At 48.0% G+C, this 23,498-nt stretch overlaps 1 protein-coding gene across 7 annotated transcripts in view; it reads left to right on the top strand.

Annotated features, from left to right (window-relative positions):
• The window catches only part of LOC139263517 (autophagy-related protein 2 homolog B-like), a 135,902-nt gene extending 115,663 nt beyond the window's left edge, over window positions 1-20,239 (top strand). For 6 of the 7 annotated variants that reach the window (XM_070879726.1, XM_070879725.1, XM_070879722.1 and 3 more), the window contains 10 exons: window positions 661-855; window positions 1,535-1,636; window positions 2,753-2,837; window positions 4,494-4,689; window positions 6,022-6,091; window positions 8,187-8,269; window positions 8,699-8,820; window positions 13,831-13,985; window positions 15,117-15,266; window positions 17,549-20,239. In XM_070879726.1, the coding sequence (XP_070735827.1) occupies window positions 661-855; window positions 1,535-1,636; window positions 2,753-2,837; window positions 4,494-4,689; window positions 6,022-6,091; window positions 8,187-8,269; window positions 8,699-8,820; window positions 13,831-13,985; window positions 15,117-15,266; window positions 17,549-17,779 (1,389 nt within the window). In that variant the 3' untranslated portion in view covers window positions 17,780-20,239. Of the gene's footprint in view, window positions 1-660; window positions 856-1,534; window positions 1,637-2,752; window positions 2,838-4,493; window positions 4,690-6,021; window positions 6,092-8,186; window positions 8,270-8,698; window positions 8,821-13,830; window positions 13,986-15,116; window positions 15,267-17,548 lie in introns of those variants that run through there. The other variant, XR_011593159.1, reaches the window with a different exon arrangement.
• Window positions 20,240-23,498: the final 3,259 nt, after the last annotated feature.

The raw sequence follows: 23,498 nt of genomic DNA, 5'->3' as shown, positions 1-23,498 counted from the left end.
TTCAAGGTGGGTCTGACCAGAACTGGACATGGTGCTCAAGGTGGGTCTGACCAGAACTGGACACAGGGCTCAATGAGGATCTGACCAGAACTGGACACCGTGCTCAAGGTGGGTCTGACCAGAACTGGACACAGGGCTCAATGAGGATCTGACCAGAACTGGACACCGTGCTCAAGGTGGGTCTGACCAGAACTGGGCACAGGGCTCAATGAGGATCTGACCAGAACTGGACACAGGGCTCAATGAGGATCTGACCAGAACTGGACACAGGGCTCAATGAGATCTGACCAGAACTGGACACAGGGCTACATGAGGATCTGACCAGAGCCCTGTCCAATTTGATCATGGTTTCCTCTGACTGTTTTGACTATAATTAATCTACCTTTGGCTTTGTTGACTGTGGCTCTGTAGCAGTTGAGCATGTTGTCAAGTCTAAAAAGACTCCAGGGCACTTTCAACTACATCCTCAACATTCAAAACCATTTATGCTTCCCTATGTACAAAAATGGCAGTATTTCACATCACACCACCCAGTCCCTGTGCTGCAATTGTCATTAGAATTTAGCAGTCAGTAACTATTCTTCAGAAAGAATGCCATTTCACTGTTTATTTTGACACCGAGCTCACCCTTTAATGCCCAATATTTGTCCTTTTTTTAAGGTGAAATTTCAGCATGAAGTTTACCCTCAGACAGGTTACGATGTTGATCCAGGTTCGACAGAGCGTCCCATCTCAAGACAGGTCTTCATTGTCCAGGATCTCGAGATCCGAGACCGTCTCGCCACATCCCAGATGAACAAGTTCCTCTACTTGTACTCAAGCAAAGAGTTACCAAGAAAGGCTCATTCCAACATGGTGAGGCACGGGTTCGGGAGCAGGGAACTCGCTTGGACAGCTAGGCAAACAAGGGGGCCTTCAAGCTCAGCAGAGCAGCAAGGTTGTCCACCTGAGCTCTTGGCTGGGGCTTAGGGGGCGGGTGTAATGCATGGGGGCTTAGGGGGCGGGTGTAATGCATGGAGCCCAAGGAATGGGTGCCTTGAACATTATTTCTGTCAATGTTGTCTAAAGCAATTATATGAAACTCTGGTTACTGCATTTGAAGTACAGCTTTCAGTTGTGGGCACCACACTTCAGGGAGGAGATACTGGCTTTGAAGGGGTATGCAGTGCAGATTCACCAGAATGGTACTGGGTTTAAATGGGTTCAATTATGAGGACAGGTTGCATAAAGCAGGCTTGACTCCCCTCGAGTATAGAAGATTAAAGGATTTGATAGGGAAATTCCAGATTTCCACTGCCCTTTGTGTGAAAACTTCCTTCCTGCTTTCACTCCTGAATGGCCTGACTCTAATTTTAAGATTATGCCCTCTTCTGGATTTCTCGCACCAGAGGAAATAGTTTCTCTCTAACTACCCCATCAAATCTTCGATCAACCTTCAACCTTCTAAACTCGAGAGAATACAAGCCAAGTTTATGCACACAGTATTCCTTTTAATTTAAATAATCATATTAACCTCTCGCTATCTCTTCTCCAGCTAACTATTAAGGCTTTACATGTGAGTCCAGATTCCACTCAGATGCCTCGTGAGTGCTGTCTACGCATCACACTTATGCCCCTTCGACTAAACATTGACCAGGTTGGTAAAACTGAGACCGGGTGTATGCAACTTTGGGAGGGGAAATAAACTGTCCTAACCCAAATCCTAATCCTACTCTTTCCAACAGAATGTGTATGGTTTGCTCTGAGGTGAACTGTGAGGAGAGTTTTACTTCAGTAAAAACGAGTGGGTTCACCAACAGGACTTGCCCCTGAATGGTCAATTCTGCACTCCATTAGTGCGTCTGATGATGGGTAGGGATGTGTAGTAGACCTTGCTCACAGTCCTTAACCTAAACTGCGATTGAGTGTCTTTACCCTTGACTCATAGGGTAAATATTGGAAGGAGCACATGGAAATCAAACCCCAGGCAGTCAGTGCCTGTAGGACCCAAAAACCAGTGAGAGTCAGTGTGTGTGGGACCCGTACCCCAGTGAGAGTCAGTGTGTGTGGGAATAGTACCCCAGTGAGAGTCAGTGTGTGTGGGACCCGTACCCCAGTGAGAGTCAGTGTGTGTGGGATTGTACCCCAGTGAGAGTCAGTGTATGTGGAACTGTACCCAGTGAGAGTCAGTGTGTGTGGGACCCGTACCCCAGTGAGAGTCAGTGTGTGTGGGATTGTACCCCAGTGAGAGTCAGTGTGTGTGGGACCCGTACCCCAGTGAGAGTCAGTGTATGTGGGATTGTACCCCAGTGAGAGTCAGTGTGTGTGGGTTCGTACCCCAGTGAGAGTCAGTGTGTGTGGGACCCGTACCCCAGTGAGAGTAAGTGTGTGTGGGACCCGTACCCCAGTGAGAGTCAGTGTATGTGGGAATGTACCCCAGTGAGAGTCAGTGTGTGTGGGACTGTACCCCAGTGAGAGTCAGTGTATGTGGGACTGTACCCCAGTGAGAGTCAGTGTGTGTGGGACTGTACCCCAGTGACAGTCAGTGTGTGTGGGACACAATAATGCCTTTAGTGGAAAGGTGCCTGGATGGCCTGTGACCTGAGAGAGGGGAGGAATTTTATTTTCAATTTGGGCAATTGAAACTTGACTTTTCTCTCTCAAAACTCACTGAGACAATTTATGTCTTTTTTTTTCATCCTCCTGATTGTTTTTGTAAGCTGTCCCTGTAAAATTCCTGATCGATTTTGTTTTCCCTTTTGTCCGCATTCAGGATGCACTGTTTTTCTTGAAGGACTTTTTCACCAGCCTGGCTGCAGAGGTAGAGCTGTTAATTCCTGCAGAATCTGTGCAGGAGGGTGAGTGTCAACGTTAAATGGTCAGATCACCAAGGCAGACTTCCCAAATACAGCTGTCAGAAATGGGAGAGAGGTAGAGGAGAAAAATAAATTAAGAACTTGCATTTACACAGCGCCTATCATGACCTCGACGTCCCAAAGCACCTTTACAGGCAATGAAGCACTTTTGTGAAGTGTTCACAGTTGTAATGTAGGAAATGCGGCAAGCAATTTGTACAGCAAGATCGCACAAACATCTTTCACTCGCTCCCTGTCCCCAACTCATTGAATTCAACATCCTCATCCTGGTCTGCCTGTGCAACCTCCTCCAGCCCTATGTGCCAGCCCGTGGCTCCACTCTCGCAACTCGGGCCTCCTTGGCATCCTCCACCTTCAGTGGCAAAGCCTTCAACTCTTGGCCCCATTCTCTGGAACTGTCTCCCTAAAGCCCACCCCTCTCTCTACTCCTTCAAACACACCTCTCTGACTCATCACCATTGGTGGTCCCTCGAGCGAGGATGACTTGCTTCCACGAGAGTTCACAGGTGTTTCAATGAAGGACGCGATGTTCCAGTCCTGAATTCCAATTGAAGGGTGGAAGATGCCTGTGCGTGGATTGTTTTAACATGGGGTGACCGTTGCACACCAGCCACCACACGGGCTTGATAGAGCTCGGCCTTTATCCAGTGGCAAGGGTTAACCAGGACGACTGGAGACCTGCTCTGCTGCACGGACCTAGTGCGCACACATATTGCAGTGTGGGCTGGGCCCGTGCTGCCCCTGGGCCCCGAACCCTCATTCGCAGCACCTCCGCCCCGATGTTCCAGGGCCCGGCGCTCCAGCTCCATTTATATTCAGTGTAGCTGACCAGTGACCACCTAATCATCATCATCATAGCTGGTCCCACTATAGACGAAGGCTCTACTATAGAAATTGAATCATGTCTACCAAAAAGGCCCTAAACTATAGTAGCAGGAAGTTTCCTTGGGATAAGAGTTGCACATTTCAACAAGGAGGCCAATGAAGAAGAGATTTCTACACTTGGGAGAGAAGCATAGAGCCAGAACACATTCCAAGTGATTAAAAACAGTATCTCTTCAGTCACTCCACTAATTCCCCTCCTGCTACGGCTCACTCTCCATCCTCGTATCTGTGAAGCATCTTGGGCCATTGTAGCTGCTTTATAAAGGAAAATTTCTTGCTCTGTGCACCTTGCAGTGCGGGGCGGGGGGCTCCTGGTGCGGGTCTCGCGGGGCGGGACACCCGGCGGGGGGCTCCTGGGGCGGGGGGCTCCCGGTGCGAGGGGGCTCCCGGTGCGGGTCGGAGGGGGCTCCCGATGCGGGGTGGGGGGCTCCCGGTGCAGGTCGAGGGGGCTCCCGATGTGGGATGAGCTGTACAGACTCGGGAACAGGCCACATTTGATCTGAGATAGCTGAGTTCAGCCGGGAAGTCACAAGTGAACTATTGTTGGCCTCTGGGCGGAGGTAAATCCAGCTTGGTTCCTGCCCCTGGGCACAGACCTGTGTTGCTATTTGCTGTGCTAATGTTTATTCACCTGAATAACAGTTAAAAGTCAGGAAAATTATTTGAGATTTGCTTGTTACACAAAATAAAATAAAGGAAAGCAGTGATTTGCCATTCCTGTGCTAATTGCGTTTCCTGTGTGTCCGTCCCCAGTGAGAAAATCTCCCGGATCGGACGTCACAAGCAGTCTTTCCAAAAACGGAACCAGCCCAGCAGACCACGGCCCCATCATAACTCTCCCGGGACAGAGCAAACTCAGGCCAGGTTCCTTGACCACTGCGTCGGTCAGCGAGCCAGGGGCTCGGGTTGCCTCCCCAGCATCGTTCGGTGACCAACCAATCTTCTTCCGGTGAGCATTGTAACAGGGGAAAGCACCAGCCGATAGCCACAGGCCCTTGCCGTTCCTCGCTATTATCGGCCATGTGGGTCCAAGCACTGGGGTTCGTTTCTCGAGGGATAACATTGAAAAACATAGCAGTTATTTTAAACTTTGGTCCCAAACCTTGGTCAGACCACACTTGGCTCACTGGGCACAGTTCTGGTCTCCACATTACAAATAGGATATAGAGGCACTGGAGAAGACGCAAAAAAAAAAAAGATTTACAAGATGATACCAGAACTGGAAGGTTATAGCCATCAAGAAAGACTGAATGGGGATGACCCAAGTCCTTCCACCTTCAATGATTTGTGCACACATACCCCCAGGTCTCCCTGTTTGTGCACCCTCTTCAGGTTATACCATTTAGTTTATATGTCCTCCTCATTCTTTCAAACACCATGTATCACTTCTCCTCATATCTCTCCCACCATTTGGTGGTCTATAGAATACACCTAATAGTGTGATGGCACCTCTAATATTTCTTAACTCTAGCCAAACAGATTCTGTCCTTGACCCCTCTGTTCTGTGTCAGACAGACCTAAAACACCAATGTTCTTCTGTACAACTCGAGACCCATAAGATGTCAGAATGGAGATTGAGAGTGGGTAAAGGGGCATGGAATCCAGGTGCCCCTGGATTAGTGCAGTTTAGAAACAGTATAAAAGAAGTGAGATCAGTACCATGGGTTGGAAGATGAAGAAGGGAGGCACCTCTGCAGAGTTGAAGGAACCTGACTGTAATGTGTGAATCTCCTGCAGCAAAGCATTCTCTGTAAGCTCAGGTGATGGCCATGCGTATGTTCAGGTGCGTTTCACCTTTAGTAAATCTTCAAGTGTTTGACTGCATGTTGAATTCACCTTTGGCTTTTAGGCACTGGACTGCAGCCTATATTATTGCATAATTCACATTACTAATACTGCTTCTGTTCAGAATATTAAACCCTCCTCTCCACAAACTGCTCCCCCAATCTTCATTCTAACCAGAGTTATGGAGCCTGAGTGTGGAAGAGCTTTGGCCCAGGTCCAAATAGGGGAGATCTCGGAGAGGGTTATTTGGCAATTTCCTCTGGACTGAGGACCATGCATACATACGCTGCCATTCACATTGTGTGCTTCTGCTTTTAGATGAAGCAGCCCAGTAGAGGGCCATTCTTTAGGCATTAGATTATATTTTGTGCGTGTGTGTGCGAGAAAGAGAGAATCTGGGTGTGTTACACACTGGGCAAGTGGCTCTGCTGCATATCTAAAGCAGACAACTTTCAAACCCATTGATTGACAAAGTGAATTCCATCATTCATTCCAGGGAATTTCGCTTCACGTCGGAAGTGCCGATCCGGCTGGATTACCACGGCAAGCACATGTCCATGGATCAAGTAAGTTGCGAGGAATTGGGGGGGCAATGTCTGATCAGCACTGCGTTTGTACGACAGAATTCAATCAGTGAACAGATTGGGAACAAGAGTCTCACCCATTGCACTTGAGATTATAATGTGTTTCTAATTTGTATATTTCAATAGGGAAATTTATCCACAATCAGCAGTCTGATGCCACAGCCCGGCTAGATGTAGGTGGCAATTCCTGCCCCCTTCCCAGCTACTGAATTCCCATCTCCATCTCCACTGCTTTATGTTGAGGAAACAGCAAGCAGAGACCGTGTGCCTCGCTTCCCTTTAGGTGTCAGCCTCCGGCGGAGCGAAATAAAGTTCCTGATGTCACCCATTAGAAAAAAAGAAAAAGAAGGAAGAAAGAACTTGCATTTATTTATACATTGCCCATGATCTCATTGACTGGCAGAACAGGCTCGAGGGGCTGAATGGCCTCCTCCTGTTCCTGTGAAACAAGCTCGAGGAGCTGAATGGCCTCCTCCTGTTCCTGTGTAACAGGCTCGAGGGGCTGAATGGCCTCCTTCTGTTCCTGTGTAACAGGCTCGAGGGGTTGAATGGGCCTCCTCCTGTTCCTGTGTAACAGCCTCGAGGGGCTGAATGGCCTCCTCCTGTTCCCGTGTAACAGGCTCGAGGGGCTGAATGGCCTCCTCCTGTTCCTGTGTAACAGGCTCGAGGGGCTGAATGGCCTCCTGTTCCTGTATAACAGGCTCGAGGGGCTGAATGGCCTCCTTCTGTTCCTGTGTAATAGGCTCGAGGGGCTGAATGGCCTCCTGTTCCTGTGTAATAGGCTCGAGGGGCTGAATGGCCTCCTCCTGTTCCTGTGTAACAGGCTCGAGGGGCTGAATGGCCTCCTGTTCCTGTATAACAGGCTCGAGGGGCTGAATGGCCTCCTGTTCCTGTGTAACAGGCTCGAGGGGCTGAATGGCCTCCTCCTGTTCCTGTGTAACAGGCTCGAGGGGCTGAATGGCCTCCTTCTGTTCCTGTGTAATAGGCTCGAGGGGCTGAATGGCCTCCTTCTGTTCCTATGTTCCTATATGATCTCAGGATGTCCCAAAGCGTTTTACAGCCAATTAATTACTTTTCAAGTGTAGTCACTGTTGTAATGTAGGAAATGCAGCAGCCAATTTGCGCACAGCAAGCTCCCACAAACAGCAATGAGATAAATGACCAGATAATTTGTTTTAGTGATGTTGGTTGAGCGATAAATATCAGCCAGAAAACCGGGGAGAGCTCCCCTGTTCTTCTTCGAATAGTGGCCATGGGATCGTTTGCATCCGTCGGAGAGGATGGCAAAAGACGGCACGGCATCTCTGACGGTGCAGCACTCCCTCAGTACTGCCCCTCCGACAGTGCGGCACTCCCTCAGTACTGCCCCTCCGACAGTGCAGCACTCCCTCAGTACTGCCCCTCCGACAGTGCAGCACTCCCTCAGTACTGCCCCTCCGACAGTGCAGCACTCCCTCAGTACTGCCCCTCCGACAGTGCAGCACTCCCTCAGTACTGCCCCTCCGACAGTGCAGCACTCCCTCAGTACTGCCCCTCCGACAGTGCAGCACTCCCTCAGTACTGCCCCTCCGACAGTGCGGCACTCCCTCAGTACTGCCCCTCCGACAGTGCGGCACTCCCTCAGTACTGCCCCTCCGACAGTGCAGCACTCCCTCAGTACTGTCCCTCCGACAGTGCGGCACTCCCTCAGTACTGCCCTGGTGTGTCAGCCTAGATTATGTGCGCAAGTCTCTGGAGTGGGGATCGAGAAGAAAGTGCTGTCCACTGAGCCAAGAAAGGAGGTGAAGAGTTTCCTGTAGTTGATGCGCTGGGAAAGAATGAGTTAGAGTAAGGACATGAGAATGTAATTCAAGCTGAGTTCTAACTGTGTATCCTCCATTTAGTCCCATGTTTCATTAACGGTTGATCAGAGTCAGGCTAGGAGCAAACCTCTTGCACAGCATGCCTTGACCATCGAGGCAGAGGGGTATGAGTACCCATGGTCACTGGGCGAAGACCTTGTGAAACAGGGCTGCGGCTTAACGCGGCCTGATCACAAAGTCCGCAAAGCTCTTATCTCCCTATTTCTGTATTTCAGGGCACCTTAGCAGGGATCCTAATCGGACTAGCCCAGCTGAACTGCTCTGAGTTGAAGTTGAAGAGACTGTGTTACAGACACGGGTAAGAGCACAATCAGTCTGAATAGCTGGTTCTAAAACTATCCTAGCCATTCTGAATTAGTCTGGCAGTGTCTGGAATTGCCCTGTGAGGGCAGGGCGGGGCGGGGGGAGTAGGGGTATGTGGCTGGGTGGAGGTGAGGCTAGTAGCTCCCTGAGGGTGCCCTTCCAGATGCCTGCGAGCTGGCCCTCTGGCTGTTCTCACTGTGGTATTAGTCTGTAATCGATGCAGTGACCTTATTTTGAGGTTGGCCAATGCGGCTTTGAGTCTCCGCTACACGTTTTCAGCATCCAGGTCCGGCCTGTGAGTCCGTGCGATTTCCGGCTCGGCCTTCCTGTCACGTATCTCGGCATTCCTGCTTCCCAGTAGGGTCCCCCCTCCTGCCAAGGCTCGAGTTCCACCGCCACTGAACCTGCACGGTTTGTTCTGCAGGTTGCTGGGAGTGGACAAACTCGTCTCCTATGCGTTGAACGAATGGGTGACCGACATCAGGAAGAATCAGCTGCCCGGTATTCTCGGCGGCGTTGGACCCATGCACTCCTTGGTGCAGTTAGGTGAGTGTTCGTAATGCAAAGGGCATTAAATTGATCATAATTGTCCTCTTACAGCCCTCGCTGATCTGCTGTGGAATTACACAGGGTACGGTCATGTCATAGTTACATTGCTGGATCAATAATCCAGAGAACAGGAGTTCAAATCCCACCATGGGCAGTTTGAATTTTGAATTCAGTTTTTTTTTGAATCAGGAAATAAAAATCTGGGGTCAGTCAAAGTGAACATGAAACTGTCAGATTGCCGTAAATACCCAACTGGTTCACTGATGTCCTTTCGGGAAGGAAACCTGCTGCCCTTACCCGATCTGGGCCTACATGTGACTCCAGTCCCACAACCGACAGGGTTGACTCTTAACTGCTGTCTGAAGTGAGCCGAGCAAAACGCTCAGTTTGCATCAAACCTCAGCGCAACTAAAGATCAGCCACAACTGCTGGTCTTGCAGGGACACCCACATCCTGGGAATTAATTTTAAAAAGTGTGTGTTTGGAGCATGGTTGTGATGTTCAGTTATTAACTTGGCCTCCTACTTTAAGGCCACTGATCCAAGAAACATAGAAACATGGAAAATAGGTGCAGGAGTAGGCCATTCGGCCCTTCGAACCTGCACCACCATTCAATAAGATCATGGCTGATCATTCCCTCAGTACCCCTTTCCTGCTTTCTCTCCATACCCCTTGATCCCTTTAGCTGTAAGGGCCATATCTAACTCCCTCTTGAATATATCCAATGAACTGGCATCAACAACTCTCTGCGGTAGGGAATTGCACAGGTTAACAACTCTCTGAGTGAAGAAGTTTCTCCTCATCTCGGTCCTAAATGGCATACTCCTTATCCTTAGACTGTGTCCCCTGATTCTGGACTTCCCCAACATTGGGAACATTCTTCCTGCATTTAACCTATCCAGTCCCGTCAGAATTTTATATGTTTCTATGAGATCCCCTCTCATCCTTCTAAACTCCAGTGAATACAGGCCCAGTCGATCCAGTCTCTCCTCATATGGCAGTCCTGCCATCCCAGGAATCAGTCTGGTGAACCTTCGCTGCACTCCCTCAATAGCAAGAACGTCCTTCCTCAGATTAGGAGACCAAAACTGAACACAATATTCCAGGTGAGGCCTCACCAAGGCCCTGTACAACTGCAGTAAGACCTCGCTGCTCCTATACTCAAATCCTCTCGCTATGAAGGCCAACATACCATTTGCCTTCTTCACCGCCTGCTGCACCTGTATGCCAACTTTCAGTGACTGATGTACCATGACACCCAGGTCTCGTTGGACCTCCCCTTTTCCTAATCTGCCGCCATTCAGATAATAATCTGTCTTCGTGTTTTTGCCACCAAAGTGGATAACCTCACATTTATCCACATTATACTGCATCTGCCATACATTTGCCCACTCACCTAACCTGTCCAAGTCACCCTGCAGCCTCTTAGCATCCTCCTCACAGCTCACACCACCACCCAGCTTAGTGCCATCTGCAAATTGGAGATACTCCATTCAATTTCTTCATCTAAATCATTAATGTATATTGTAAATAGCTGGGGTCCCAACACTGAGCCCTGCGGCACCCCACTAGTCACTGCCTGCCATTCTAAAAAGGATCCGTTTATCCCGACTCTCTGCTTCCTGTCTGCCAACCAGTTCTCGATCCACGTCAGTACATAACCCCCAATACCATCTGCTTTAATTTTGCACACCAATCTCTTGTGTGGGACCTTGTCAAAAGCCTTTTGAAAATCCAAATACACCACATCCATTGGTTCTCCCTTGTCCACTCTACTAGTTACATCCTCAAAAAATTCTAGATTTGTCAAGCATGATTTCCCTTTCATAAATCCATGCTGACTTGGACTGATCCTGTCACTGCTTTCCAAATGCGCTGCTATTTCATCTTTAATAATTGATTCCAACATTTTCCCCACTACTGATGTCAGGCTAACCGGTCTATAATTACCCGTTTTTTTCTCCCCCCTCCTTTTTTAAAAAGTGGTGTTACATTAGCTACTCTCCAGTCCATAGGAACTGATCCAGAGTCGATAGACTGTTGGAAAATGATCACTATTTCTAGGACCACTTCCTTAAGTACTCTGGGATGCAGACTATCAGGCCCCGGGGATTTATCGGCCTTCAATCCCATCAATTTCCCTAACACAATTTCCCGCCTAATAAGGATATCCTTCAGTTCCCCCTTCTCACTAGACCCTCAGTCCCCTAGTATTTCCGGAAGGTTATTTGTTTCTTCCTACGTGAAGACAGAACCGAAGTATTTGTTGAACTGGTCTGCCATTTCTTTGTTCCCCATTATAAATTCACTTGAATTTGACTGCAAGATTGTCTTCACTAATCTTTTTCTCTTCACATATCGAAAGAAGCTTTTGCAGTCAGTTTTTATGTTCCCGGCAATCTTTTTCTTGTACTCTATTTTCCCCCTCCTAATTAAACCCTTTGCCCTCCCTCCTTTGCTGAATTCTAAATTTCTCCCAGTCCTCAGGTTTGCTGCTTTTTCTGTCCAATTTATATGCCTCTTCCTTGGCTCTAACACTATCCTTAATTTCCCTTCTTAGTCATGGTTGAGCCAACTTCCCCATTTTACTTTTATTCCAGGCAGGGATGTATAATTGTTGAAGTTCATCCATGTGATCTATAAATGTTTGCCATTGCCTATCCACCGTCAACCCTTTAAGTATCATTTGCCAGTCTATTCTAGCCAATTCACGTCTCATACCATCGAAGTTACCTTTCCTTAAGCTCAGGACCCTAGTCTCTGAATTAACTGTGTCACTCTCCATCTTAATAAGGAATTCTACCATATTATGGCCACTCTTCCCCAAGGGAAGCACAACAAGATTGCTAATTAGTCCCTTCTCATTACACATCACCCAGTCGAGGATGGCCAGCTCCCTAGTTGGTTCCTCGACGTATTGGTCTAGAAAACCATCTCTAATACACTCCAGGAAATCCTCCTCCACCGTATTGCTACCAGTTTGGTTAGCCCAATCAATATGTAGATTAAAGTTGCCCATGATAACTGCTGTACCCTTATTGCACACATCCCTAATTTCTTGTTTGATGCTGTCCCCAACCTCACTACTACTGTTTGGTGGTCTGTACACTACTCCCACTAGCGTTTTCTGCCCTTTGGTATTCCGTAGCTCCACCCATACCGATTCCACACCGTCCTAGCAGGCAGATCCAAGTAACTGAAGGAATCAGAGGACAGCACTTGTAAATTTAACACTCCTGCTTTGTGCAGGATTTCTTGCTCTTTTTATTTTAGGACAGCTTTACATCTGCAATAAAGTGTAAAACCTTTATTCACAGGTTATGCTGTCTGAGAGATTTCACTCATGCTGAGATGTTTCCCTGCTCTGTAATGTTTTTATTCATTCCCAGGATGTGGGTGTCGCTGGCAAGACCAGCATTTATTGCCCATCCCTAATTGCTCCTTGAGAAGGTGATGGTGAGCTGCCTTCTTGAACCGCTGCAGTCCGTGTGGCGAAGGTGCTCCCACAGTGATGTTCGGGAGGGAGTCCCAGGATTTTGATGCAGGACGATTTGTGACTTGAAGGGGAACTGGGAGGTGGTGGTGTTACCATGCTCCTGGTGGAAAGGATTTGGGGACTCAGGACGTGAGTCACTCGCTGCAGAATACCCAGCCTTTGTTCTTCTCTTGCAGCCGAAGTATTTAGGTGTGGCTGGTCCAGTTAAGTTTCTGGTCAATGGTGGGGGATTCAACGATGGTAATGCTGTTGAATGTCAAAGGGAGGTGGTTAGTCATTGCCTGGCAGTTGTATGGCACGAATGTTACTTGCCACTTATCAGCCCAAGCCTGAATGTTGTCCAGGTCTTGCTGCATGTGGGCATGGACTGCTCCATTATCTGAGGAGTTGCGAATGGAACTGAACACTGCAATCATCAGCGAACATCCCCACTTCTGACCTTCTGATGGAGGGAAGGTCATTGATGAAGCAGCTGATGGTTGGGCCTAGGACACTGCCCTGAGGAACTCCTGCAGCAATGTCCTGGGGCTGTGATGATTGACCTCCAACCACCACAACCATCTTCCTTTGTGCTGGGTGGGTTGCCAATCAAGCAGACTGCTTTGTCCTGGATTGTGTTAAGCTTCTTGAGTGTTGTTGCAGCTGCATTCATCAAGGCAAGTGGAGTGGGTGGTCGAGAGGCTATGGGGAGTCAGGAGGTGAGTCACTTGCCACAGAATACCCAGCATCTGACCTGTTCTTGTAGCCACAGTATTTATGTGGCCGGTCCAGTTAAGTTTTGAGTTGATGGTGGGGGATCAGTGATGATAATGGCGTTGAATGTGATGGCACGGTGTGGTTAGATTCTCGCTTGTTGGAGAATCATTGCCTGGCACTTGTGGGGTGCAAATGTTACTTGGCACTATCAGAGCAAATAGTTTGTTATTAAAATTGTTCTTTTAAGTGTTTATTTCTGTTAGTTTAGGGTTAACATTCTGGTAGTAAGTCTGTTCCTGATGATTGAGTCCATTTGTTACTGTAATGTTAAGAGATTGTGTCAATGTCACAGGATGTGAGCTGGAAACAAACACATTGGCCAGCCCAGGGGGCAGCCAGCAAGCCAGCCCAGGGGGCAGCCAGCAAGCCAGCCCAGGGGGCAGCCAGCAAGCCAGCCCAGGGGGCAGCCAGCCCAGGGGACAACCAGTTCCCTGGGCCTCAAAACAAGGAACCACTTATGTACTATTCTGCATCAACACACACTGCTGTATTCTTTGGGGCAAGGGGCAGGGAAGTTATCATCACTCAGAGACAATCAACCTGCACATGAAACATTGTAAAATTGGAGTGGGAATTGCATAATCTGCTTTTTTTTTTTATGGACTGTATGAAACTTTTGATTGCTTAAATCTGTCGAATAATGGGAGGAGTTGGATAAATATTCCGGACGGGAAATATTTTAAACTGCAATAAACGGAAAATAGTTACAAAATATTGCCCCTGGTATCTTGTTGACTGTTCCTTTCTCTGATTAGTTCAAGGACTGAAGGACCTGGTCTGGCTGCCCATAGAGCAGTATCGCAGGGATGGACACATCGTGAGAGGCCTCCAGCGAGGAGCTGCCTCGTTCGGGACCTCCACCGCCATGGCCGCCCTGGAGCTGACCAATCGGCTGGTACAGACTATACAGGTAACGCAAACGGACCCCCGCTGGAGAGAGCCTGGCAACTGTAACGTCACTGAGCACCATTTGTCTTGGGCCTGTCCTATTCTACCCGTCAGGCTCTCCCACGGCTCACCTAGTTACCGAGGCAGTGAGTTGCTTATCATTTTTTGATTCATTCTCGGAATGCAGGCATCACTGGCATTTATTGCCCATCCCTTGTTAGCCTGAACTGAGTGACTTGCTGGACTCACTTCAGAGGGCAGTTAAGAGTCAACCACGTTAGTCTGGGACTGGAGTCACATTTAGGCCCAGACTAGGTAAGGATGGCAGCTTCCCTTTCCGAAAGAGGTTGGAGATTACAGCTATCGGAAAAGATTGAACAGGTTGGGGGGTTTTTTTCTTTGAAAGAGAAGATTTAGAGGTGACCTGATAGAGGCCTTTAAAATTATGAATGGGTTAGACAGGGTCGGTGTGGAGAGTATGTTCCCACTTGTGTAAGAACCCAAAACTAGGGACCATAAATACAAGATAGTCTAGTCACTAATAAATCCAATCGGGAAATAAGGAGAAAGCGGTGAGAATGTGGAACTCGCTACCACAGGAAGTGGTTGAGGCGAATATATTACATTAAATATATTTAAGGTGGAGATGGACAGATTTTTGAACGGTAAGGGAGTTAAGGGTTATGGGGAGCGGGCAGGGAAGTGGAGTTGAGGCCAAGATCAGATTAGCCATGATATTAAATGGCGGAGCAGGCTCAAGGGGCCAGATGGCCGACTCCTACTCCTATTTCTTATGTTCTTAAATAGCTTAGATGCTTTCAAAACTAGACGAGTACATGAGAGAAAAGGGAATAGAAAGATGAGAGGAGACTCGTGTGGCGTATAAACACCAGCATAAATGTGTTGGGCCAAATGGCCTGTTTCATTGCTGTAAATTCTGAGAGATTCAGTGCAGTCACCAAATGCTGCATGTATGCAGAAGCGGCAATGCTCAATGCATTAGTGGGGACGCTTAAAATGTGCATATAATGGGCGAGCCTGTCGGGCACCGAGCAAGCAGCGGAGGCAAAGACCGTTAAACACGGACAGTCGGTAACCACCGTACACGCAGACTGCGATGTTTGAATGTGATTATTTTTGGGGGTTTTGGCAGGCAGCAGCTGAGACAGCCTACGACATGGTTTCCCCGGGTCCTACTACACATAGTCTGATGAGGACCAAACGCATCTCTCAGCACCGATTGGCCCATCAGCCGGTCGATCTACGCGAAGGAGTGGCTAAAGCGTACGACGTGGTGAAAGAGGTGAGGTCACGGGGTTTGCCAGATTACGGCAGTAGTTTGTGATGCACCCATGAAACATCTGATGGTACCATCCACAATTAACATGTGGCACAACTAAATGTGTTGCAATAAAACAGGCAGTGTTATGTTTGGACAAGCCCTGTCCTTTTAGCTCAATGTGGACTTTGGAGACACAGAGTCGTCTGATCAGTGATCTTTATCAAAAAATATAAACCCAACACACGCAGCACATGTGAGAGAGCATCTTTATGCTCACATCGGAGGTTGGTGAACTCAACCCTCTGACTGCTCACTGTAGTCTCTTCAAGACATATTAGAGTCCCTATAGTTTGCTGGTGTGCCCTATATTTATACAGTTCTATACGTAAGGTTAGAACACAGGCACGCCGGCAGTACATAAGGTCAGTACGTAAATCGCACACAGTCACCTCTTCTCGTGCACGTGCATTGTAGCTCAATCTGTTCATTGTTCTACCGACATTTCTCACACTCGAGCAGCAGCTCAATTATTGCCATCCTTGTAGACATGCTGGTGCCTAGACCTGTCAACACTATACTGCTAGTTACATCCTCAAAAATCGCTAATAAATTTTGTCAAACACGATTTCATAAAACCATGTTGACTTTGCCTAATCATGTTATGATTTTCTAACTACCCAGTTACCACTTCCTGAACAATGGATTCCAGCATTTTCCCGACAACTGATGTCAGGCTAACTGGCCTGTAGTTCCCTGTTTTCTCTCTCCCTCCTTTCTTGAATAGCGGGGTTACTTACATTTGCTACCTTCCAATCCGCTGGGACCGTTCCAGAATTTAGGGAATTTTGAAAGATCAAAATCAACGCATCCACTATCTCTGCAACCACCTCTTTTAGAACACGAGGAGGTAGGCCGTCAGGTCCAGGGGGTTTGTTGGTTTTCAGTCCCATTTGTTTCCTAAGTATTTTTTCTCTACTTGTATTGGTTACAATAAGTTCCTCACTCTCATTACACCCTTGGTTCCCCACCATTTTAGATATGCTTTTTGCGTCTTCTACTGTGAAGACACATACAACGGGGTTGAAATTCAGTACTGCGTTTTTTGAGGCAGTGTCACCGCCCAAGTTGTAATTTTTCCGCCAGGCGTTAGGTGCAGGCTCCAACAGCCAAATTCAGTTTTTACGCTCAAAGATGAGAGAGCAGCGCTAAAAGTGACGTTGTACACTCATCGTCGGTGCAAATGGGGCGGGAGTTCAGGAGGCCGACTGAATTTCCCCACGGGAAGCTGCCGCGATGTTGGTTGAAGAAACAGGATGGAAAAAAAACTAAAACTTCTCCGACCCACACTCACACTTCCCCAGTGAGCTGCGAATGAATTTTTGGTCGGGGCGCTAAACGCTGCACTTCCGGTTGGTAACCTCTTGCGCTCCCACTAATGTCCCCTCTGACCACTAACTGAGGCGTTAGGCAACCGAAAATCCGGCCCTCTGTCCCTTCCTGTCTCACCCTGCTTATTATTCCCCATATCGCTACACTACTCGATTGCTCTTTAGATATCTACATTTCTCCTCACCTGACCCTTCCCATTTTTTGGTTTAAAGCCCTATTCCCCTTCTCCCCATATCCCCAACCCCACCTACCCATATCCCCAACCCCACCTTCTCCCCATATCCCCCAACCCCACCTACTCCCCCTCTCCCCATATCCCCCAACCCCACCTACTCCCCCTCTCCCCATATCCCCCAACCCCACCTACTCCCCATATCCCCCAACCCCGCCTACTCCCCATATCCCCCAACCCCGCCTACTCCCCATATCCCCCAACCCCGCCTACTCCCCATATCCCCCAACCCCGCCTACTCCCCATATCCCCCAACCCCGCCTACTCCCCATATCCCCCAACCCCACCTACTCCACCTTCTCCCCATATCCCCCAACCCCGCCTACTCCCCATATCCCCCAACCCCGCCTACTCCCCATATCCCCCAACCCCGCCTACTCCCCATATCCCCCAACCCCGCCTACTCCCCATATCCCCCAACCCCGCCTACTCCCCATATCCCCCAACCCCACCTACTCCACCTTCTCCCCATATCCCCCAACCCCACCTACTCCCCATATCCCCCAACCCCACCTACTCCCCATATCCCCCAACCCCACCACCCCACCCTCTCCCCAGATTCCACCTCCCCACTCTCTCCCCATATCCCCGTGGAGCCGGGCCACGGAGGACATTAAGACGACCCGGAGCAGTCTCTGGGCCTGTGTGAGCTGTAAATGATGTGGTGCTTGTGTTTTGCCAGGGGTTCACGGACACGGCGCAGATGATCTACGAGACGGCGACCCGGGAGCACGAGCAGAGGGGCGTGCCGGGGGCGGTGGGCGGCGTGCTCCGGCAGATCCCGCCCGCCGTGGTCAAGCCGCTGATCGTGGCGACAGAGGCCACGTCCAACGTCCTGGGCGGGATGCGCAACCAGATCCACCCAGACGCTCGGCAGGAAGAGTCCCAGAAGTGGCGGCTGGGCGACCAGTAACTGCTCGCCCCTGTGGAGCTTCAACAACCCAGGGAAGGGAATCCGCAAACAGCAATGAAGCCTCGAGGTCCCGGTGCTGGCAACCGGCCGGGAGTCACTGCACATCACACTTCCTTGCCTGTATATTTTGGTCTCACTTAGTTCTGTTAAAAACTAAACAAAAAGCAGCAACCGTAAGGTGATCTGTGTAGCGTTTAACTAATCTGACTGACCTGGTGGCTGCGTAGAATATTCCCTGGTTTATTTTTGAGAGGGCATGGAGATATTATGTTTAACAACAGAACAGTAAGTGACTGCAGCCTGTGGGTGGGCAGAGCCCTCATCGATTAGATTGTAAACCCGCGAGCAGCGAGGGGCATCTTGTGGCTGTTTTTTAATTTCTTGCATTGACTCGGAAGCAAGGGCCCTGTTATTGTGCTCTGGATGTCCCAGTGCGGACGCTCCTGCCTGCCTGTCGAGTGTCCCCTGAACCTGCTTCAGCAACCCACCAGTCCCTCGGTGCCCGACCCAATGTCCAAGGTCACAGGCTCAGCCTTTCTGTCGCGAGGCACTGTTTCATCAGCTGCTGAATTCATGGCTTAGATTTAGATTAAATGGAAGGTGCGCAGTAAATTCCCGGTTATTATTTCTGCTCTTGCTGTAACGCTAGATTTCAGGCTCAGTAAGTCATGCAGGGCTGGCAAAGCATCTCCAAGTAGGTTGAAAAGATGAGCAGTCGCGGTATTACTCGAAGCCTGGGACCAAGTTGCCTGATCACCCTCTCGGGAAGGGAATGGTTGGATGGACTTTAAAAGAAAAATGTCAAAAGTCAAAGGTTTACTTTTGTGGGAGGGGTGGAGGAAATGAGGGGGGGATATGACAGCCTAATACCTGCCGATCCCCAAACATTCCGGTTCTCTTGGTGAAATGCCGCATTAGCGAGTCTCTGCCGTGTAACCATTACCCCCCTCCCCCCAATCTAATGGCACAAAGCCAGCACTAACTAACATTTCAATTTACCGCACAGGTCCCAAGGCTTCACTCACATTTGTTTTTTTATTTGTTCACAGGATGTGGGCGTCGCTGGCAAGGCCGGCATTTATTGCCCATCCCTAGTTGCCCCTTGAGGAGGTGGTGGTGAGCCGCCTTATACAACAAGGCCATTTCAGAGGGTAGTTAAGAGTCACCCACGTTGCTGTGGGTCGAGAGCCACATATCGGCCAGACCGGGTCAGGGCGGCAGATTTCCTTCCCTGAAGGACATCGCCCTGTGTAACCAAGGTCCATGTCACATTCAGCATCCAGCATTTCTGGGAATGTTCTCCCAGTATTTCTGGGAAGTCTTATACCCATTCCTTCCTCAAAAAAAGCTCAAAGTAAAATCCTTGTAATATAAGCAGTGAAGTGAGCAGAGGGTCAGCTGACATAAGAACTGATGTAAACGGTGAAGGTGTTTCAGGTCCCACAACCCCCGGATTTGGATTTATTTTTGTTCCAGTGTAAAACCATGTTGCATTAGTAACCTGCTGATGTCAGCAAGCTCACCGTGTTGCACCTGCCCCTGCCTGTCTGCACTTAGATGTCACCCACTGACAGCATCCTGGTTAATGGGCTCCCACCAGGACAGTCAGGTCAAGCCCTTTGCATGGACATCCCTTCATGATACAGCGCTTCCTGCTCTTCAATCTTAGCATTTTGTGGGGGGAGACAGAGATATTATTTAATTTTATTATTCCCCCCCCACAATGGTGTGATTTCCTTTCACCAGCATTGGGTGGAAAAGGAAGAGTACTTAAAGTGGCCAGTGGAGCGAGGGATGCAGTGGGCGGCCGCAGGCTATGAGCTAATCTCGGAGGAGGGGCATGACTGAATTATTATTATCCTTAGCGCACTCAGTCCCGCTCTCTCTGCTCCCGCCAACAGGGGCTGCTGTTCAGAAGGGTATCCTTAAATTAAAAGTGCGGGGACTTTACCAGTCGCACTTCCGACTGTGATCTGAATGTTTTTAATTGCTGGGCGAATGCGCAGGGCAGAAGAGTCAGAACCTCAGAGTTTGCAGTTCATCCTTCTCATCCCCGGTACAGAGAACATTTTCTTAAAAATCTAGGGAGCAATAATTAGAAACCCGACCAACTCCCCGAACTTGTGTACCACTCTTGCTTTTCGAAACTTGCTCTTAAATTAAGTAAATTAAATTAAAAATTAAGTTCCTTATAGCGTCACTGTAATCTGTGGATACAGCTGTAATACTGAGTTGGATTGTTACATTTTCTGTGCTTTGTATAAATTTTTAATTTCTTTTGTACAGCAGATTATAAAACCTAGCTTTTTTGTGGGTTTATTTAGAATTTTCTGTTGCGGTAACAACTGTACATATTTCTGAATAATATTGTTGCTGTGGGTGTATCACAGCGATGGTTATGAAGGAATGTACCATAGACAATGTACTTGAGAAAGGGAAAAAATAAATAATACAGTCTTGTGTGTATGTGTACATTATCCTACTTCCATGGTGATGGATTAGAGTTATACTGCGTTGCATGACCCTAATGATTCGGTCTCCTAGGTCTCGCGCAGCAACCCGGAGGTAAACTCATCAGATTCAGAGGCCGACTATTAGAAAAACTCATTCATCTCCAGTAAACCCAATATAACGGGTGCTTCACGGACAATACCAACCATTCTGTGTTTCATAGAATGATACAGCAGAAGGCCATTCGACCCATCATACTTGTACCTGCTCCTAACAAGAACTATCCAATTAGTCCCACTCCCCTGCCCTTTCCCCGTAACCCTGCAAATTTTTTTAACTTCAAGTTTATCCAACTCTCTTTTGAAAGTTATTATTGAATCTGCTTCCATCACCCTTTCAGGCAGCACGTTCCAAATCATTATAGCTGCATTTTTAAACTAATCTTGCCTCTGGTTCTTTTGCCAATTATCTGGTTACTGACCCTTTTGTCACTGGAAACAGTTTCTATCTGTTAAAACCCTTCACAATTTTGAACACCTCTATCAAATCTCCCCTTAACCTTCTCTGTTTGAAGGAGAAAAACCCCAGTCTCCCTGGAACTGAAGTCCGTCATCCATGGTACCAGTCTAGTAAATCTCTTCTGCACCCTCTCGAAGGCCTTGACATCCTTCCTAAACTGTTGTGCTCAGAATTTGCCACAATACTCTAGCTGGGGCCTAACCAGTGTTTATAAAGGTTTAACCTAACTTCTTTGTTTTTGTACTCTGTGTCTCTATTTATAAAGCCAAGGATCCCATATGCCTTCATAGAAACATAAAAAATAGGTGCAGGAGTAGGCCATTCGGCCCTTCGAGCCTGCACCACCATTCAATATCATGGCTGATCGTTCCCTCAGTACACCTTTCCTGCTTTCTCTCCATACTCCTTGATCCCTTTACCGTAAGGGCCACATCTAACTCCCTCTTGAATATATCCAATGAACTGGCATCAACAACTCTGCAGTAAAGAATTCCACAGGTTAACAACTCTGAGTGAAGAAGTTTCTCCTTATTTCGGTCCTAAATGGCTTACCCCTTATCCTTAGACTGTGTCCCCTGGTTCTGGACTTCCCCAACATCGGGAACATTCTTCCTGCATCTAACCTATCCAGTCCCGTCAGAATTTTATATGTTTCTATGAGATCCCCTCTCATCCTTCTAAACTCCAGTGACTATAGGCCCAGTCGATCCAATCTCTCCTCATATGTCAGTCCTGCCATCCCGGGAATCAGTCTGGCGAACCTTCGCTACACTCCCTCAATAGCAAAAACATCCTTCCTCAGATTAGGAGACCAAAACTGAACACAATATTCCAGATGAGGCCTCACTAAGGCCCTTTACAACTGCAGTAAGACCTCCCTGTTCCGATACTCTCATCCCCTAGCTATGAAGGCCAACATGCCATTTGTCGCCTTCACTGCCTGCTGTACCTGCATGCCAACTTTCAATGACTGATGTACCATGACACCCAGGTCTCGTTGCACCTCCCCTTTTCCTAATCTGCCACCATGCAGATAATATTCTGCCTTCATGTTTTTGCCACCAAAGTGGATAAGCTCACATTTATCCACTATTATACTGCATCTGCCATGCATTTGCCCACTCACCTAACCTGTCCAAGTCACCCTGCAGCCTCTTAGCATCCTCCTCTCAGCTCTCACTGCCACCAATCTGCAAACTTGGAGATATTACACTCAATTCCTTCATCTAAATCATTGATGTATATTTGTAAATAGCTGGGGTCCCAGCACTGAGTCCTGCGGTACCCCACTAGTCACTGCCTGCCATTTTGAAAAGGACCCGTTTATCCCGACTCTCTGCTTCCTGTCTGCCAACCAGTTCTCTATCCACATCAATACATTACCCCCAATACCATGTGCTTTAATTTTGCACACCAATCTCTTGTGCGGGACCTTGTCAAAAGCCTTTTGAAAGTCCAAATACACCACATCCACTGGTTCGCCCTTGTCCACTCTATTAGTTATATCCTCAAAAAATTCTAGAAGATTTGTCAAGCATGATTTCCCTTTCATAAATCCATGATGACTTGGACTGATCCTGTCACTGCTTTCCAAATGCGCTGCTATTTCATCATTAATAATTGATTCCAACATTTTCCCCACCACTGATATCAGGCTAACCGGTCTATAATTACCGGTTTTCTCTCTCCCTCCTTTCTTAAAAAGTGGCGTTACATTAGCTACCCTCCTTTATGGTCTCTAAAAGGCCCTACTCTTACTTTAGTTATCCTCTTGCTCTTAATGTATTTATAAAACATCTTTGGGTCTTCCTTGTGTTTACTTGTCAAAATGTTTTCATGCTCTTGGCATTCCTAATTTCCTTTTTAATTTCCACTCAGATGACATGAACATCGGAAATATAGTAACGCGTGAGGATAGCAACGGACTTCAGGAGGACATAGACTGGTGAAATGGACAGGCACATGGCAGATGAAATTTAACAAATGTGAAATGATTCATTTTGGTAGGAAGAATGGGGAGGCAATGTAAACTAACTGGTACAATTTTAAAGGGGATGCAAGAACAGAGAAACCTGGGGGTGTATTGAAGGTGGCAGGACCATAGGAACTGATCCAGAGTCGATAAGACTGCTGGAAAATGATCACCAATGCATCCACTATTTCTAGGGCCACTTCCTTAAGTACTCTGGGATGCAGACTATCAGGCCCTGGGGATTTATCGGACTTCACTCCCTTCAATTTCCCTAACAATTTCCTGATGAATAAGGATTTCCTTCAGTTCCTCCTTCTCACTAGACCCTCTGACCCCTTTTATATCCGGAAGGTTGTTTGTGTCCTCCTTAGTGAATACTGAACCAAAGTACTTGTTCAATTGGTCTGCCATTTCTTTGTTCCCAGTTATGACTTCCCCTGATTCTGACTGCAGGGGACCTACGTTTGTCTTTACTAACCTTTTTCTCTCTACATACCTATAAAAGCTTTTGTAGTCCATTTTAATGTTCCCTGCAAGCTTCCTCTCGTACTCTATTTTCCCTGCCCTAATCAAACCCTTTGTCCTCCTCTGCTGAGTTCGCTGCTATTTCTGGCCAATTTGTATGCCACTTCCTTGGCTTTAATACTATCCCTGATTTCCCTTGATAGCCACGGTTGAGCCACCTTCCCTTTTTTATTTTTACACCAGACAGGGATGTACAATTGTTGTAGTTCATCCATGCAGTCTCCAAATGTCTGCCATTGCCTATCCACTGTC

The sequence above is a fragment of the Pristiophorus japonicus genome, chromosome 4, assembly GCF_044704955.1.
Source record: "Pristiophorus japonicus isolate sPriJap1 chromosome 4, sPriJap1.hap1, whole genome shotgun sequence".
Taxonomy (NCBI): Eukaryota; Metazoa; Chordata; class Chondrichthyes; family Pristiophoridae; genus Pristiophorus; species Pristiophorus japonicus.
Note: the sequence above shows the minus strand (reverse complement) of the source record. Positions and strands in the feature narration are given on the sequence as shown.